Below are 16,196 nucleotides of genomic sequence, written 5' to 3'. Positions count from 1 at the left end.
TGGTCACTGAAGGAATGGTCATTAAGTGAGGATTACCTGTGCTGCATTCAGAAAAATACTTCTAAATATTTTAATATACACCATCATACTAGGTCATAGGATGAAGCAAAATGATACTGACATTGACACAAGATCAAACATATGTTAAACATATGAATGTGGAGGGGCAGTCTTTATCATCTAAAACGTTTGCTAGGCCAAAATCAATAAGTATTATTTTAAGCAATATATATTAAAGAAGTTCTGAAAATCAATCTAAAGTAAAAAAAAAAAAAAAGAGTAGATGAGCCACTAGATATTTCATGTATCTCTGAATCTTTTCATTTAGTTCTCTTTTTTAGTAGCCATTATATTGATATAGCTATCAAAGCTGGGTGTCTTTGTTACAATAATATTAAAATCTATTACATGTTCAGCAAGTCAGGATTGCTAATAGCATAGGATCACTCTTGCTTTGTTACCAAGCATGCACTAGGAGGTATGGCCAGTAGATGCATCAGTAGTAGCAGTTATTTGCAGGTTCCTTATCATGCATTCATTGAACATGAAAGGGGGATTGTCTGATTATCCTTTTCTTAAAATATCTGGCAGTTTATATTATGTCTGGACAATGGTTTGAAACCTTATGAGAGAGGAAGGGAATTTTGAGTAGAGAAAGATTTAAGTACTTCTCCCTTTTCTTTTGTTTTACTACTTTAGTTAGGTTCTGCTTTCTTTAAAAAAGCTTTAGGCATTATTTGTTAGCATTATTTGTCAGCAGTAACAGATGACAATTAGCCTGGAACATGAATTTGTGTTTCACAAGTTTTCTACAATTCCTTATTTATTCAACAATACAGGTAGTCCTCAACCTATGACCATTCGGTCAGTGACCGTTCCAAGTTATGACAGCGCTGAACAAATGGTCCTCAGAGTTCTGGCCACCCCAGCAACCCCACACTCACATGATCACGTTCTGGGTGCTTGGTAACCTGTTCACACTTAGGACTGGTTGCCAAGCATCCCGCAATCAGGTGACCGCCATTTGCAACCTTCCCTGCCGGCTTCCCCAGAAAGTCAGTGGGGAAGCCGGCAGGGAAGATCACAAGTCATTAGGGTAAGTCTCCCCCACCTGTGCACCCTCCCCCAGCCACTCTGCACTCATGCCATGCCAGCCACTTGTGCACCCCTGCACACCCTCCCCCACCCATGCCACACCCTCATGCACTCTCCCTGACCCACAGTGCCTCTTGTGCAATCTTGTGTACCCTCCCTGCACCTCTCACACACCCATTCCTGCCCTCATGCATCCTCTCCGACCCTCCCCCACATCCTTGCGCACCCCCTCCCTCCTCCACCCAGCAGCAACCACATGCCTGTGGGCCTGGGACTTGCAACTTCCTGCTGGCTTCCTCACTGAGTTTGGTTGTGGGAAGCCGGCAGGAAGTTGCCTCGCCTAATGACCATGGGATTCAGTTAACGATGGCAACCGGGACTGCAGGGATTGCCATCGGTAAGTGATGCGGTCGCGTTTTACGACCGCATCGTTTAGCAATGGAAATTTCAGTCCCAGTTACAGGCAGTCCTTGACTTACTACTGCAACTGTGATATAATGTAATGTGATAACCTATAAGAAACAATCTAGAAGTAATTTGGTTTACTATTTTTTGTTGTTGTTTTTGAAGGGGCTTGTTGAAAATTAATTGTTTCCTTTTCTTGAAAATAAAGGTTTGTTCTTATCCAAGAAGGACAACAGGACCTCATCCAGAATCTAATCCAGCTTTAAACTATGCTGAGTGATTTTATGGATAATGTGATGGCTACTCAATTTAAGATGATTGTGGATTTATGACTAACAGGTATCTAACCTCATAGAAGAGCAAATTTAATTATTTATATAATTTAAACTATTTATATGGCTGCCTATCTTTCCAAAGTGACTCTGGGAGGTGTATAAGAGTTTTTAAAAAGCAACAATTTAACAATTATTAATATTTAATAAATATTAAACTAATACCAAACCATGGATATCTACAATGTGAAATTTTATTTTTTATATATAAAAACAATATAAATGCCTTATATACCAATATTGTTTATTAATGAAATTATTGTAATGATTTAGGAAGCTGGCATAATGTTCAAAATGTTATCTATTAAACATTTGGACTGCTTAACTTTGTACAGTGCATTCATTAAGCTCACTGGGACTTAAGCCTCTTAGTGTACTTGAAATTACAGTTTAGAAGTGTAGACCTATGCGCACCTATCTCACCTGGGAATAAGTACCATAAATGTCAGATTTACTCCTGAGGAGATAAGATTACATTTAAAGTAAGTCAATATTAACATCATGGAGGGAGACCTGAACTGTCATTGGCCTAGAAAAATGAGGAGAATTATGACTTTTTAAAACAATAGAAGAAGGACTACATATATTTAGGTTTATAGGATTTATAGAACCTAAAATCCATCAATTAATGCTTCATGCAAAAGGCTTGCACTTTAGATTAACAAAGCTGAGTTCTAAATTTTCAGAACAAAATACAGTGGGGCAAAAAAGTATTTAGTCAGCCACCAATTGTGCAAGTTCTCCCACTTAAAAAGATGACAGAGGCCTGTAATTTTCATCATAGGTATATCTCAACTATGAGAGACAAAATGGGGGGAAAAATCCAGAAAATCACATTGTCTGATTTTTAAAGAATTTATTTGCAAATCATGGTGGAAAATAAGTATTTGGTCACCTACAAACAAGCAAGATGTCTGACTCTCACAGACCTGTAACTACTTCTTTAAGAGGCTCCTCTGTCCTCCACTCGTTACCTGTAGTAATGGCACCTGTTTGACCTTGTTATCAGTATAAAAGACACCTGTCCACAACCTCAAACAGTCACACTCCAAACTCCACTATGGCCAAGACCAAAGAGCTGTTGAAGGACACCAGAAACAAAACTGTAGACCTGCACCAGGCTGGGAAGACTGAATCTGCAATAGGCAAGCAGCTTGGTGTAAAGAAATCAACTGTGGGAGCAATAATTAGAAAATGGAAGACATACAAGACCACTGATAATCTCCTTTGATCTGGGGCTCCACGCAGGATCTCACCCCGTGGGGTCAAACTGATCACAAGAATGGTGAGCAAAAATCCCAGAACCACACGGGGGATGTAGTGAATGACCTGCAGAGAGCTGGGACCAAAGTAACAAAGGCTACCATCAGTAACACACTACGCTGCCAGGGACTCAAATCCTGCAGTGCCAGATGTGTCCCCCTGCTTAAGCCAGTACATGTCTGGGCCCGTCTGAAGTTTGCTAGAGAGCATTTGGATGATTCAGAAGAGGATTGGGAGAATGTCATATGGTCAGATGAAACCAAAGTAGAACGTTTTGGTCTAAACTCAACTCGTTGTGTTTGGAGGAGAGAGAATGCTGAGTTGCATCCAAAGAACACCATACCTACTGTGAAGCATGGGGGTGGAAACATCATGCTTTGGGGCTGTTTTTCTGCAAAGGGACCAGGACGACTGATCCGTGTAAAGGAAAGAATGAATGGGGCCATGTATCGTGAGATTTTGAGTGAACACCTCCTTCCATCAGCAAGGGCATTGAAGATGAAACGTGGCTGGGTCTTTCAGCATGACAATGATCCCAAACACACCGCCCGGGCAACGAAGGAGTGGCTTTGTAAGAAGCATTTCAAGGTCCTGGAGTGGCCTAGCCAGTCTCCAGATCTCAACCCCATGGAAAACCTTTGGAGGGAGTTGAAAGTCCGTGTTGCCCAGCGACAGCCCCAAAACATCACTGCTCTAGAGGAGATCTGCATGGAGGAATGGGCCAAAATACCAGCAACAGTGTGTGAAAACCTTGTGAAGAGTTACAGAAAACGTTTGACCTCTGTCATTGCCAACAAAGGATATATAACAAAGTATTGAGATGAACTTTTGATATTGACCAAATACTTATTTTCCACCATGATTTCCAAATAAATTCTTTAAGAATCAGACAATGTGATTTTCTGGATTTTTTTTCCCATTTTGTCTCTCATAGTAGAGGTATACCTATGATGAAAATTACAGGCCTCTCTCACCTTTTTAAGTGGGAGAACTTGCACAATTGGTGGGTGACTAAATACTTTTTTGCCCCACTGTAGATCTCACCATCCTACCAGCATTAAAAAAAAAAACAATTTTTTTTATATAACATGCACACAAGTCTCTTGTATGTTTTGGGAAGAGATGTGTATTTTATTACTATTATTAAACAATTTAAAGTCAGAAATCCTTATCAAACTATAAATCATCCTGAAATATACCAATAGGTCTAGAACTATATTCTGCCAATCCATAGGTTATAATGTGTAATCTATTTATAAAAACCCTTTATTGGGTATAGGGAATCTTCTTTGAGCGGGAATTGGGAAATATTACTTTTATCTTCAGAAAATAATTACGGTTAGTTTTTTGTTTTTTAACACTCTTGTTTCTATCAAATCTTTCTTTAATGAAAATGGAAGCAGGATATATAGCCAGATATTTTGACTATTTCCTAAAAGCATGGACCAGCATTATTTGAAAACTATTTTTACAAATCATTCAGACAAAGCGCAGGAATAACTGTTGCTTTATTCGTCTAAATTGGAAGTAGGGAACCTGTATCTTCCTGATATTACTAAATTACAATCCATTCCCCTTCAGTATTATAACAAGCAGGGATGGATGCTGGAAACAATATCTGAGCCAGTATCTAAAGAGTCACAGTTTACTTAATCCTATTCTGAATTACTGGAATAAATAGTGGGTGCTGATATTGTCAACTTCATTAAATCCAATTCTGCCTGAGGCCATTCAACATTCAGCATTGAACTGATGATGTTACCTAGTTGGGTAATGAAATGTCTGCAAGCAAACAACCAAGCTCAGAGAGCACCTAGGACTCCACAGTTCAGCCCTGAGCTATATATATTCTCTCTTTGGCATTCAGCATCTCTCAGTTCTTAACTTCTAGATCAGGAAATCTTTGCTAGTTTAACAACTTTTGCCTTGTGAAGTATCATCCCCTAGCAAGAGTCTTCTCTGCATTTGGAGATTCTAGGAATTAGCTAGATAAAGGATATCAATTGAATTTTTGAAATTCAGATATAATTTTGGAGCTGACATATATGTTCTTTTTAAAAACACATCTTTAATTTTCCATTTTCATTTAACAGTAGCGTCTTTAGAAAAATTATGCATGTGTTTTACTGGGTATTACATTGACACAGAACTGACAAGGTAATTTTAATGGGATACATTTATAGGTTTGTCACAGGTGAAGAACAAAGAAGATTGGATTCCCATAGTATGTTCTAGCAAATCAGCAACCTACATGCTGCTATGGCTCAAATGTTACGGAACTGTTTAAGTTCTCATCAAGCTTCTGATGCAAGATCTCCTGGTAGGCTGTTTTTTCTTATTAACCACATCATTCATTCTCTGTGATTAATTAAAATACTTGCCTTTTATATTACTTGATATTATTTGCTAAGATCTTTCTTGAAACATATGTTCTCCAGAAATGACAATGTATCTCCATTCACTCCTTTATTAATGGCTGTGCTTGACAGTTATGTTCAGTATGTGTTTTTGCATTTCCTATAGGGATATTGGTGGACAAGGTACAATATTATAGAGACAGTGGTGGCAATTCTAGTAGCTTCTTAGCAATTGCAGATGGCAGCCCACAGTTGGGAAGCAATGATATGTTAGTTCTTTGTAGCCACTTAAAATAAGATTCTCAGTCTTCTTTAGTCAGGTTTATTGAAAGGGAAATGGAAATTAAATTATAGAAATCTTGGCAACTGGATGTGTTTACATAAACACTCAATTTATCTCAATGTTAATTAAAGCAGTGCTTTTTTTAAATTCTTTTCATAGTAACCAGTTGATTCACTAGGCAGATACCTACCATTCTCCTAATAAAGAAATAATGTTCAGAAATAACGTACTTGTAATATTTTGCAGATTGCTATCCTCTTTCCCCAGATTTTGAGAAATCTGTTACATCAGTATAGGAACACGTTTTGGATAGATATCTGTTTCTTCCACCTTGGATAAAGGTTTATTACATTAGTAGCATATCACAAATTCTCTAATTGTTCAGTTCGTTATCACTTTATTTAATTTTTCATAATTATTCTAAGGTAGTTATCTGTATTTTTCTTCAGAAAAGAGACATTTATTTTGAATAATGTTTAGTAAACAGTATATTCTGAAAACATAAAATGGAAGTGATGCTAGTAACAGAACATTAGTAAGTGGCAATGGTAGCATTTTAAGAAGCTTTCATAATTCTTAAGCTTCTTAAACAAGGAAAGTACAGGTAGTCCTTGGGTTACGACCGTTCGTTCAAGTGACCATTCAAAGTTATGGCACTGAATGAATGGTACTTACAACTGGTCCTCGGAGTTCCAGCTGTAGCAGTGTCTCCGAGGTCATGTGATTGTAATCTGGGCTCTCAGTGCCCAGCTCACAGTTACAATGTTGCAGCAAGCCATAGTCACATGATCGTGATTTCTGACGTTCCCTGCCGGTTTCCCACAAGCAAAGCCAATGGGAAAGCTGGCAGGAAGTTGGAAGTCATGGTCATGTGAGGTCCTTGTTTAACGACCCATGTGGTCCTCATTTAACAACACATCTCGGACTGCTGGAATTGCTATCACTAAACAACACAGTCACATGACATTGTGCTTTACAACCACTTTGTTTAGCAACAGCAATTCTGGCCTCCATTGCTGTCTTAACTCAAGGACTATAGGCTCAATATTATTGAGTTATACAGTCAGGTCCAGAAATATTGGGACATCGACACAATTCTAACATCTTTGGCTCTATACACCACCACAATGGATTTGGAATGAAACAAACACAATGTGCCTTAACTGCAGACTGTCACCTTTAATTTGAGGGTATTTACATCCAACTCAGGTGAACGGTGTAGGAATTACAACAGTTTGCCTATGTGCCTCCCACTTGTTAAGGGACCAAAAGTAATGGGACAATTGGCTTCTCAGATGTTCCATGGCCAGGTGTGTGATATTCCCTCAGTACCCCAATTACAATGTGCAGATAAAAGGCCCAGAGTTCATTTCAAGTGTTCTCTTTGCATTTGGAATCTGTTGCTGTCAACTCTCAAGATGAAATCCAAAGAGCTGTCACTATCAGTGAAGCAAGCCATCATTAGGCTGAAGAAACAAAACAAACCCATCAGAGAGATAGCAAGAACATTAGGCGTGGCCAAAACAACTGTTTGGAACATTCTCAAAAAGAAGGAACGGACCGGTGACCTCAGCAACACCAAAAGACCCGGGAGACAACGGAAAACAACTGTGGCGGATGACCGAAGAATCCTTTCCCTGGTGAAGAAAACACCCTTCACAGCAGTTGGCCAGATCAAGAACACTTTCCAGGAGGTAGGTGTATGTGTGTCAAAGTCAACAATCAAAAGAAGACTTCAGCAGAGTGAATACAGAGGGTTCACCACAAGATGTAAACCATTGGTGAGCCTCAAAAACAGGAAGGCCAGATTAGAGTTTGCCAAACGACATCTAAAAAAGCCTTCACAGTTCTGGAACAACATCCTATGGACAGATGAGACCAAGATCAACTTGTACCAGAGTGATGGGAAGAGAAGAGTATGGAGAAGGAAAGGAACTGCTTATGATCCTAAGCATACCATCTCATCAGTGAAGCATGGTGGTGGTAGTGTAATGGCGTGGGCATGTATGGCTGCCAATGGAACTGGTTCTCTTGTATTTATTGATGATGTGACTGCTGACAAAAGCAGCAGGATGAATTCTGCAGTGTTTCGGGCAATATTATCTGCTCACATTCAGCCAAATGCTGCAGAACTCATTGGACGGCGCTTCACAGTACAGATGGACAATGACCCAAAGCATACTGCAAAAGCAACCAAAGAGTTTTTGAAGGGACAGAAGTGGAATGTTATGCAATGGCCAAGTCAGTCACCTGACCTGAATCCCATTGAGCATGCATTTCACTTGCTGAAGACAAAACTGAAGGGAAAATGCCCCAAGAACAAGCAGGAACTGAAGACAGTTGCAGTAGAGGCCTGGCAGAGCATCACCAGGGATGGAACCCAGCGTCTGGTGATGTCTATGCGTTCCAGGCTTCAGGCTGTGATTGACTGCAATGGATTTGCAACCAAGTATTAAAAAGGGAAAGTTTGATTTATGATTATTATTCTGTCCCATTACTTTTGATCCCTTAACAAGTGGGAGGCACATATGCAAACTGTTGTAATTCCTACACCATTCACCTGAGTTGGATGTACATACCCTCAAATTAAAGCTGACAGTCTGCAGTTAAGGCACATTGTGTTTGTTTCATTCCAAATCCATTGTGATGGTGTATAGAGCCAAAGATGTTAGAATTGTGTCGATGTCCCAATATTTCTGGACCTGACTGTATATGCAGTGTGGAAAAAAACAATTTTATATAGTTAATGACAATCTGTTCTTATTATCTGTTACATGAAGAACAAGAAAAATGAGAAATCTTAAAATTCTCAAAACATAGTTAAATAAATAGATTGAAATCTACATATTTAAGATGCTTAAGTTCCACTAAGCCTATGTTATATTCTGTTGGGGTTTTCAAAGTGTTTGCAGATTTCTTTCTACATCATCTGCTTCCTTATGAATAAGTACATCTATTAACTAAATTGCTCATGATATAAAATGATTAATAACTTGACTTCCTTACTAGCCTGCAGCACTAACAGGGATATGGACAGTAGTAAATAGCCGAAGAGGTAACCTGTTTCATGCATGTGTTTTTATCCCTGCCTCACGCTGCTTTTAAATATTTTAATCACTTGTAGGTACATTCTGCACTGAAATTAGAAATGTAGAAAGCCTCTGATACCAAAGGCAACTAGCATGCTTCTCTCTTTAGGCCTTCCTAAAGCCATTTGTTTGGAGTTTTTGCATTATGAAAGAGTGGGGTTTTTTTTAGGTATTAGTGTTTCATCATTTATTGTTGTTAAAATCCATTCCATATACTAAATCTAATTTTGGTTCCAGTTCCAGGAGTTCAATTCTGTGATATTTTGTTAGTACATTAGAAATCATAGTATTGGGCTGAAATCATAATCTGAATTCTTTAAATAACTTCTTTCTTACATCCCATAATTCAGATCCTTGCCTTTAATCAGTGCATTGAAACAGACCAGTGAAGCAGGCTTGTACTAGAACACTGACCAAATGTTTGGTCTTTTTTACTTGGTTCAGATCTTTTCCAGGAACTTCTTTTAAGCAGCTATAATTGGGAGAAAAGTGGTGAAATCAATAGGTGTTGTGGAAACAAGGAATTTGCCGTAATTATAAATAGTGGCAAAGTGTCACTTTTCTACATTTTGCTGTCACCAGCCACCATTTTTTCTGTTGGAATGTTCCTCAGATGTTTGGGGGATGGAGGTGGTGTATGGAGACCATTACATTATTAATAAATCCTTTCCTCCAAGGACTTCAGGGTAGAACTCTAGTTCTTTCTTCCCCTCAAATTCATTTATTCTTATAGCAAATTGTAGAATACATCCATAAATATGTGTTACTACTTCAAGAGTACTTGATAATCACCAAGTTTTCTCACAGAAACATTTCAAAATAATGCTGGATTATTCTAGAATCATTCAGAGGGTGGGTTTAAAGCTGTAAACTGCATGCCATACAGGAAAGAGCTCCATTCCATATCAGTTTAATATGGTAAATATATAATTTAGGAAATGTGAATGTGTATGTATGCATGTGTGTACATAGGGGCATGAGTGTATATATATATATATATGTATAAATTAGGAGGGCGCAAAACATTTTGAATTCAAACAATCTCAAATACAAATCTCTGGTGTAAAACAGTGGTTACAAGCATGAGTTGGATTGTTTTGAACATTTTATGTGTGTTTTGAGCTTGAAACAGCTCTGTTTCAAAGTGCAAACATTGCTTCAAACTCAAAACACTTCCCAAAATATCAAAACAGCTGTTTTGCACTGAAATTCAAAACATTTTGCAGATCCTTTTTGTGCATATTCAATGCTTTACTGGATAAAATTACTTTTGCAAATTCAGCACCAGCAAATGAATACCTAATTTGGGGAACTGTTTAATTTCAGTCCTAATTTATAGATATTTATCTGTAAATTAGGACTGAAAATATTGAAATTTATGAATAAAATAATTCCTTACATTTAGACATGTTAAAAACTAAATACTAACCAAAATAACATATCACTTCCATATATGTTAAACAAATATATTTCATTTTTTTTTCTTTCATAGATTCTCCTTAGTACCTGATTAAGTTCCAGTGCAGGAAATTATATTACCATGGTTTGGGGTGACATACCCAATTTAAAGGATAATTACAGTTTATTGTGCTCCTCAGTCATGGAGGAACTGAAAGTGGATCTTGATTCTGAACAGAAAGAAGATGGTATAAAACATAACAGCCCTTCTGATGATTCTACAATCTTCGTAGCTTTTAAGGGAAATATAGATGACGATGACTTCAAGCAGAAATTGGGAGTCATTCTGGACAATGTTCCTGGACTTCTACACATGGGTACTTCACTTTCTGATCATTTGAATTTTTATATTGGCTTTATATATGTAAAAATATAATATGCATATTTAGAGTTTAAGTTGTTCTAGAGAATTAGACTGTATTGGATTATTTTTCGTAAAACAATACTGTAAATGTTGGGAAGGTCAATAATATTGCTACCATCCTCCATTTTTTTTTTAGCATATACTGTTTGTTTACTAGCCTGTATGGACTGCTGTGAAGAGCAGCTATGCATTTTACTTGCTAAGAGAGGCATCAATTATTTTTAAGGTTTTCTCTTTTTTACAGTAGATCTGAAAGCAAATAATACTTCATTAACTGATTTCTCTTTTGTCATCCTCTGTTAGATGAAATGTTCTTCCAGCTGCCCCATTTTTAATTGCTTTTTTATTTGAAACAAACAATGCATATGACATTTGAAACATTCATACATAAAACCCATCCACATGTAGGATCTTAAGATTAACAAACATTTTAAGCAATCAGTATTTCTACCCCAAATAGATACATTTCATTAAGGAAACTCAAGCCATTAATGTCTTGGAGAAAAGGCTTTGTGTGGCACATTCAAAAAACTTTTTGAGGAAATGAAATTACCAATCATATATCTTTCCTAGGTTTAGCTGTCCTAAGTTAGAAAAATAAGGACATATTTTGTAAAGAAAAGAAAACTTTACGTATGCATAATAAAGTATTCCTTTCCAGTGCAAATCCTTAACCATTTGTTGTCAATTTCTGAAATGTTCAAAAGTTTCCCTACAGTTTACCTTGATGAAGGCAATAGCATTAAAGGAAGACTTCTCTCCATTCTTCAAAGCTGAATTTACTTGATTCTGTCCATTTCTTTTCTCCTTTATTTGTTAAAACAAAAAACAAAACGCAGGAGAATTTGGATGTTGTGGGTATCCTGCTTGTATTTTGAGCCTATTATCTGAACCTTCCTTTATAAATGTGCCAATTGAAGAAGCAGATTACCTCCATGGACAAATACTTGGGGAATGCCACCTTGTTGATTTATCTGCATGTTACCAGGGCTTTACCAGTCAAGTTGCTGTAATAAGTTCTTGTGACTTTGAACTCCTATGATTCAGTGTTCGACACTATACTTAACAGTTCTGAAAGGCTTCATGAAATGACTGATTGTAGCAGCAGCCCATCTTCAACTGCCAAGAATCTATACCCTGCATACCCAAAACAAAGCTCATTATCCAGTCTTTCCCCAGGCCCTGCAATATATACAGAGAACTATCTTATCCACCTCCATTTCCATATTTTCATTGAATTTAAGATGATCCTCTAATTGAAGGCAAGCCATTTGGGTAAAAATACTAATTTTCTTTTTGGATAAATATATCTCTAGACTGGTTTATATTCTACTTCCTAGCCTTCCTGGTTCCCAGCACCTTCTTCTCGAGGTGTCTAGGAGTTTGAGTAAATTGGGACAAATCTGTGCTTATAGCTTGCCTATTTTCTTCAATTCATCAGTGCCCATCTTGATGTTTTTTCTGGGCAGTCTTTCCATCAGTAAGGTTCTGTTATTGATTACCATGGCTTGTGATTCTCTAGGGAAAGGTTTATTACATGTTGTTGTTTGAAACATGTGTTTCCCAAATAATTGGAAGGTGTGCCACCAGCTGAAAATTTTTAAAAAATCATGACTAGAGGACTTTTGGATAAAAATTTACAGAGAATATAAGCTTTTAATTGAACAGGCATGTTTTCATTCAACATATCTGTGCAAAAATAGATTTTCAGTAATCTGCAACCAAGGCCACCTATTGAAATAAACTAAATATTATGCTGATACCAAGACTTCCTTTTACAAATCTGATGCCATAAATTTATGTAATACACATTATATGCAAGTTCACACAATCTAATAAGATCCATTAAATGTAAGAGAAAATACAGGTATAGATATCTTCTGCCAATTAAATCTAGCTGCTCGTGGAGCCAAACTTCCCAATGTTCACTTTTTAATGTTGATTCAAATAGTACAAGTTATTGAGACTGGATCTACAAAAGTTTTTTTTTCTCATGCATATAGGTAGATTCTTATGAAGATAGCAGCTAGCCTTAGTTTGAGAGTTAACTGTAGTAATTTTATGTTAAGTTGAATGGTCTTTTTTATAAACTAGCCTAGAGTCACTGAGATATTTTCTCAGTCTGTTAATAATTGTTTTTAAAGAAAAATACCTGTCTTGGTAAGAAGCAATTAATAAAAGTGAATGAAGCTTTCATATATGTTTCATATAACTCCTAATTTCATATATGTTGGGTTATGAATCTTCTAGTTTTTTTTTTTTTATTCTGTAACAAGAATCTAACAAGTTAAAATTGAAGAAAGTGGAACCCTGGAACAGTGTACGTGTTACTTTCAATATTCCCCGTGAAGCAGCTGAGAGGCTACGAATGCTAGCTCAGAACAACAACCAACAACTTCGTGACTTGGGAATTCTGTCTGTCCAAATCGAAGGTAATTGAAACTACTTTGTGGTTGTGGCTGAACCATATAAAGTAATGCAGCTAATTTTATTTTTTTATGTGTTTTTGTTAGCTTCTTAATAATTTGATTAAAATAGGCCAGATAATCTTTTGGGATGAGCTATACTCTCAGAGTTCATTTCCTTTCCCACACCTGTATTGTTAATGTCATTAATGTGAATACTAACTATGAAACAGGACCTGCTGCAGCTCCATGTTGTTTGTGATTATTGGATAAGTGGGAGAAATCATCTGATAGGTAAAATTGACATGATCCATGCCATTTAATTATAGTCCTGAGAATAGGGATAGGAAATGTAATAGTAATGCTGTAGTAATCATGCTTTCTGTGACAGCTGTCTCCTTTTTCTACATATCCTTTCTCATCTCAAACATCATTTGAATAGCTCTGGGAAGAAACATGGGCTACCAATACAATTAGCAATTGTTTTTACAAGTGACAAGTGTATCAGTGCTTATAGGTCCAATGATACATAGATCTTATATATAGCTTTTTGCACAATGCCATCGTTAATGGGATGAAATTGTATTTGAAAGACAGTTACTCTGCTTGAGTGATACATGAATTATTGGGCTGACCCAGTTGTGTTTTCCCTTCAATCAGTTGAATGGAGAAGCATTTATAGTAAGTTTTGCATATGCAGCAGAACATCTGCACACGTAACAATTGTGAAGTTCTCCAGTGGGTTTTTTGGGGGGAGAGGAAGCGGAGTTGCAGAAGCCCTATCCTCTCCAAGCTAGTTGTTTCAAATGCATACTCTTTTAACCTACATCTGATATAAGACATTTGAACTTTTAAAAAAGCTGCTTTTTAACTTCCTCCCACATGAAAGCCACATTTGTATTCTCTAATTATTGCTTTCAGGTGAAGGTGCTATCAATTTATCATTAGCTCAAAACAGGGGTCAAGATTTAAGGATTAATGGGCCTGTTGGACAAGGCAACTCAGTACGAATGGAGACAGGATTTCCTATGCCAGGAAGTCAAGGCAAGTTCAGTTTTTAAAATTTAGACAGATAATATTTCATGCAATTTGCAAATAGCTTATTTTACAACTCCAGACTTTCTGCTTGATACTTCCTTTGACATATTTCTTTTTGGAGATGAGCTAGCTGTTAAGCTGAATAAACAATGAGGAAGGAGAGTGAAGAAATGTAATATAATGTAATGGGATACTGATACTGGGTAGATTGGAAACACAACCAAATGGACTTGGCTAATTCAGATGTGGATGTCAACTCTGAAGTAAACATTTGATATAAATAAACAGCTGATTGATGGAGTAAAAATAAAGCATAGCTCGATTACAAGAAGAGATAGAAAATAAGGAAGAGGTAAAAATCTGGATTTTAGGTTCTATAAAAGAAATACAGGAAAGGATCTCTTCATAAAAAATTTGTTGACACCTCAGAGAGAGAGAGAGAAATGTTTTTTGAAAAGTTTCAGTTGTATATTTTATTTATTTATTTATTAAATTTATATGCCGCCCATCTCCCCCAGAAGGTGACTCTGGGCAGCTCACAATTAAAGTAAAACCCGAAAACAGTTAAAAATATAAATATCCACATTAATTAGGTAAAAAGTCAAACTGTATAAAAAGATCAAAAAGTTTGAGATCAATTGTATAGGTCTTAAATTACATTAGGAAGCATATGGATCAGTAGTAGTTTTTAGGAACAGAAGCGCATAGGTTGTTGATAATGCAAGTATTTGGTAATGCTGTTTGTAGTAAATGAAGAGTATTCAGAGATCACTATATGGGTGAAAATGTATGCAGTGTTACTTGTGAAAATCCACTTATTACATTATGAACAAGGAAGATACGGTTTTGTCCTTTGTTGGCCTTCATCAACTAAGTTGAAATATACTTTTGGACTAGAAAACAGGAAAATCATACATTAATGGTAGAGTATGGTATTTATGCTTGTGAGGTATTTCCCTGTGTGTGGTCTAACATATACATATGGTTGTGGAACAGCTTGGGTTTTCTTTTTCTTTTTTTGTTTACTTAGATCCAGTAGGAAATGTTTTGCCATGGCTTAATGAGTCCAAACTATATTTCAGTAACTAAATATTTCAGTGCTGAGTTTTAAGATGTTATCATTTCATGTTACTATATTACAATGTTGTCCAAACTTGGCCACTTTAAGATGAGTGGACTTCAACTCCCAGAATTCCCCAGCCAGCATGGCTGGCTGGGGAATTCTGGGAGTTGAAGTCCACTCATCTTAAAGTGGCCAAGTTTGGACAACACTGCTATATTACAATAGTAATATTACAGTAATGTAATATCTGCAACTTTACACAATAAAAATGTGTCCACATTTCTAGGTTTAATTCGAATAAATAATCCTGCATCTGTGATGATGCAACAGAGCGGGAGTGTATCATCCTCTGTGATGACAAATACAGCTAACACAGAACTGCAACCCAGAACACCTCATCCAGGATCTCAGCCAGGTAGTTAATTTAGACCCTGCGAATTTTAAATGCCACTATTTTCCTTGTTGGTAAATATCTCCATAGAAAAATGCACGCGTACTCTTTCTCCTGATCTTACTGATTTAGAAATATTTTGCATGTACAGAGAAGCATTTCTGCTTGAGCAATACAGCCTCAATGAATTTTTCCAATTGTGCTATCCCAGTACAACTCCATACTATTCAGAGGACTATTTAATACTCAGAAATGCTATAGTAGATGATTTAGTAGGATGGACAGAAGAAAAGCCCCATTTCATGAGCAGAATTCCATTCTGGAACCAAGTTGCAGTCTAAAGCAACCTTCCACTGAGCTAGAAAAAGAACAGAAGTGGCAAACTCAGTGATCAGGAGGCTCAAACACATTCCCTGCAAGAAAAGGGTAGAACATCTGAGATTCTTTATCTTGGAAAAGAGTGACTGAGGAGGGATATGATCAAGGTGTAAAAACATGTATGCATGGAGAAAAGAAACAGGCAGAGACTTTTCAGCCCATGTCAAAATATTGATCAGAGGTTATAGAATGAATTGATTGGAATAGACAAAAGAAAGAAGATTTCCACACACGGTGCCCTATTAGGATAGATTAATAGAAGGTAAGTCTATGAA

General features: G+C 36.8%; 1 protein-coding gene across 3 annotated transcripts in view; it reads left to right on the top strand.

Annotated features, from left to right (window-relative positions):
* The window catches only part of NCOA6 (nuclear receptor coactivator 6), a 68,689-nt gene that overhangs the window by 15,074 nt on the left and 37,419 nt on the right, over nt 1–16,196 (top strand). For 2 of the 3 annotated variants that reach the window (XM_088154231.1, XM_088154232.1), the window contains exons 2-7: nt 1,709–1,839; nt 5,279–5,415; nt 10,317–10,599; nt 12,923–13,078; nt 13,973–14,095; nt 15,439–15,567. In XM_088154231.1, the coding sequence (XP_088010357.1) occupies nt 10,365–10,599; nt 12,923–13,078; nt 13,973–14,095; nt 15,439–15,567 (643 nt within the window). In that variant the 5' untranslated portion in view covers nt 1,709–1,839; nt 5,279–5,415; nt 10,317–10,364. The remainder of the gene's footprint in view (nt 1–1,708; nt 1,840–5,278; nt 5,416–10,316; nt 10,600–12,922; nt 13,079–13,972; nt 14,096–15,438; nt 15,568–16,196) is intronic. The other variant, XM_088154233.1, reaches the window with a different exon arrangement.

This window comes from Python bivittatus, unplaced genomic scaffold (assembly GCF_059951505.1).
Source record: "Python bivittatus isolate LINGU-HERP-01145 unplaced genomic scaffold, Pbiv_v1 ctg000700_np1212, whole genome shotgun sequence".
Lineage (NCBI taxonomy): Eukaryota > Metazoa > Chordata > Lepidosauria > Squamata > Pythonidae > Python > Python bivittatus.
The sequence above is the reverse complement of the archived record's forward strand: the minus strand, read 5'-3'. Positions and strand labels throughout refer to the sequence as shown.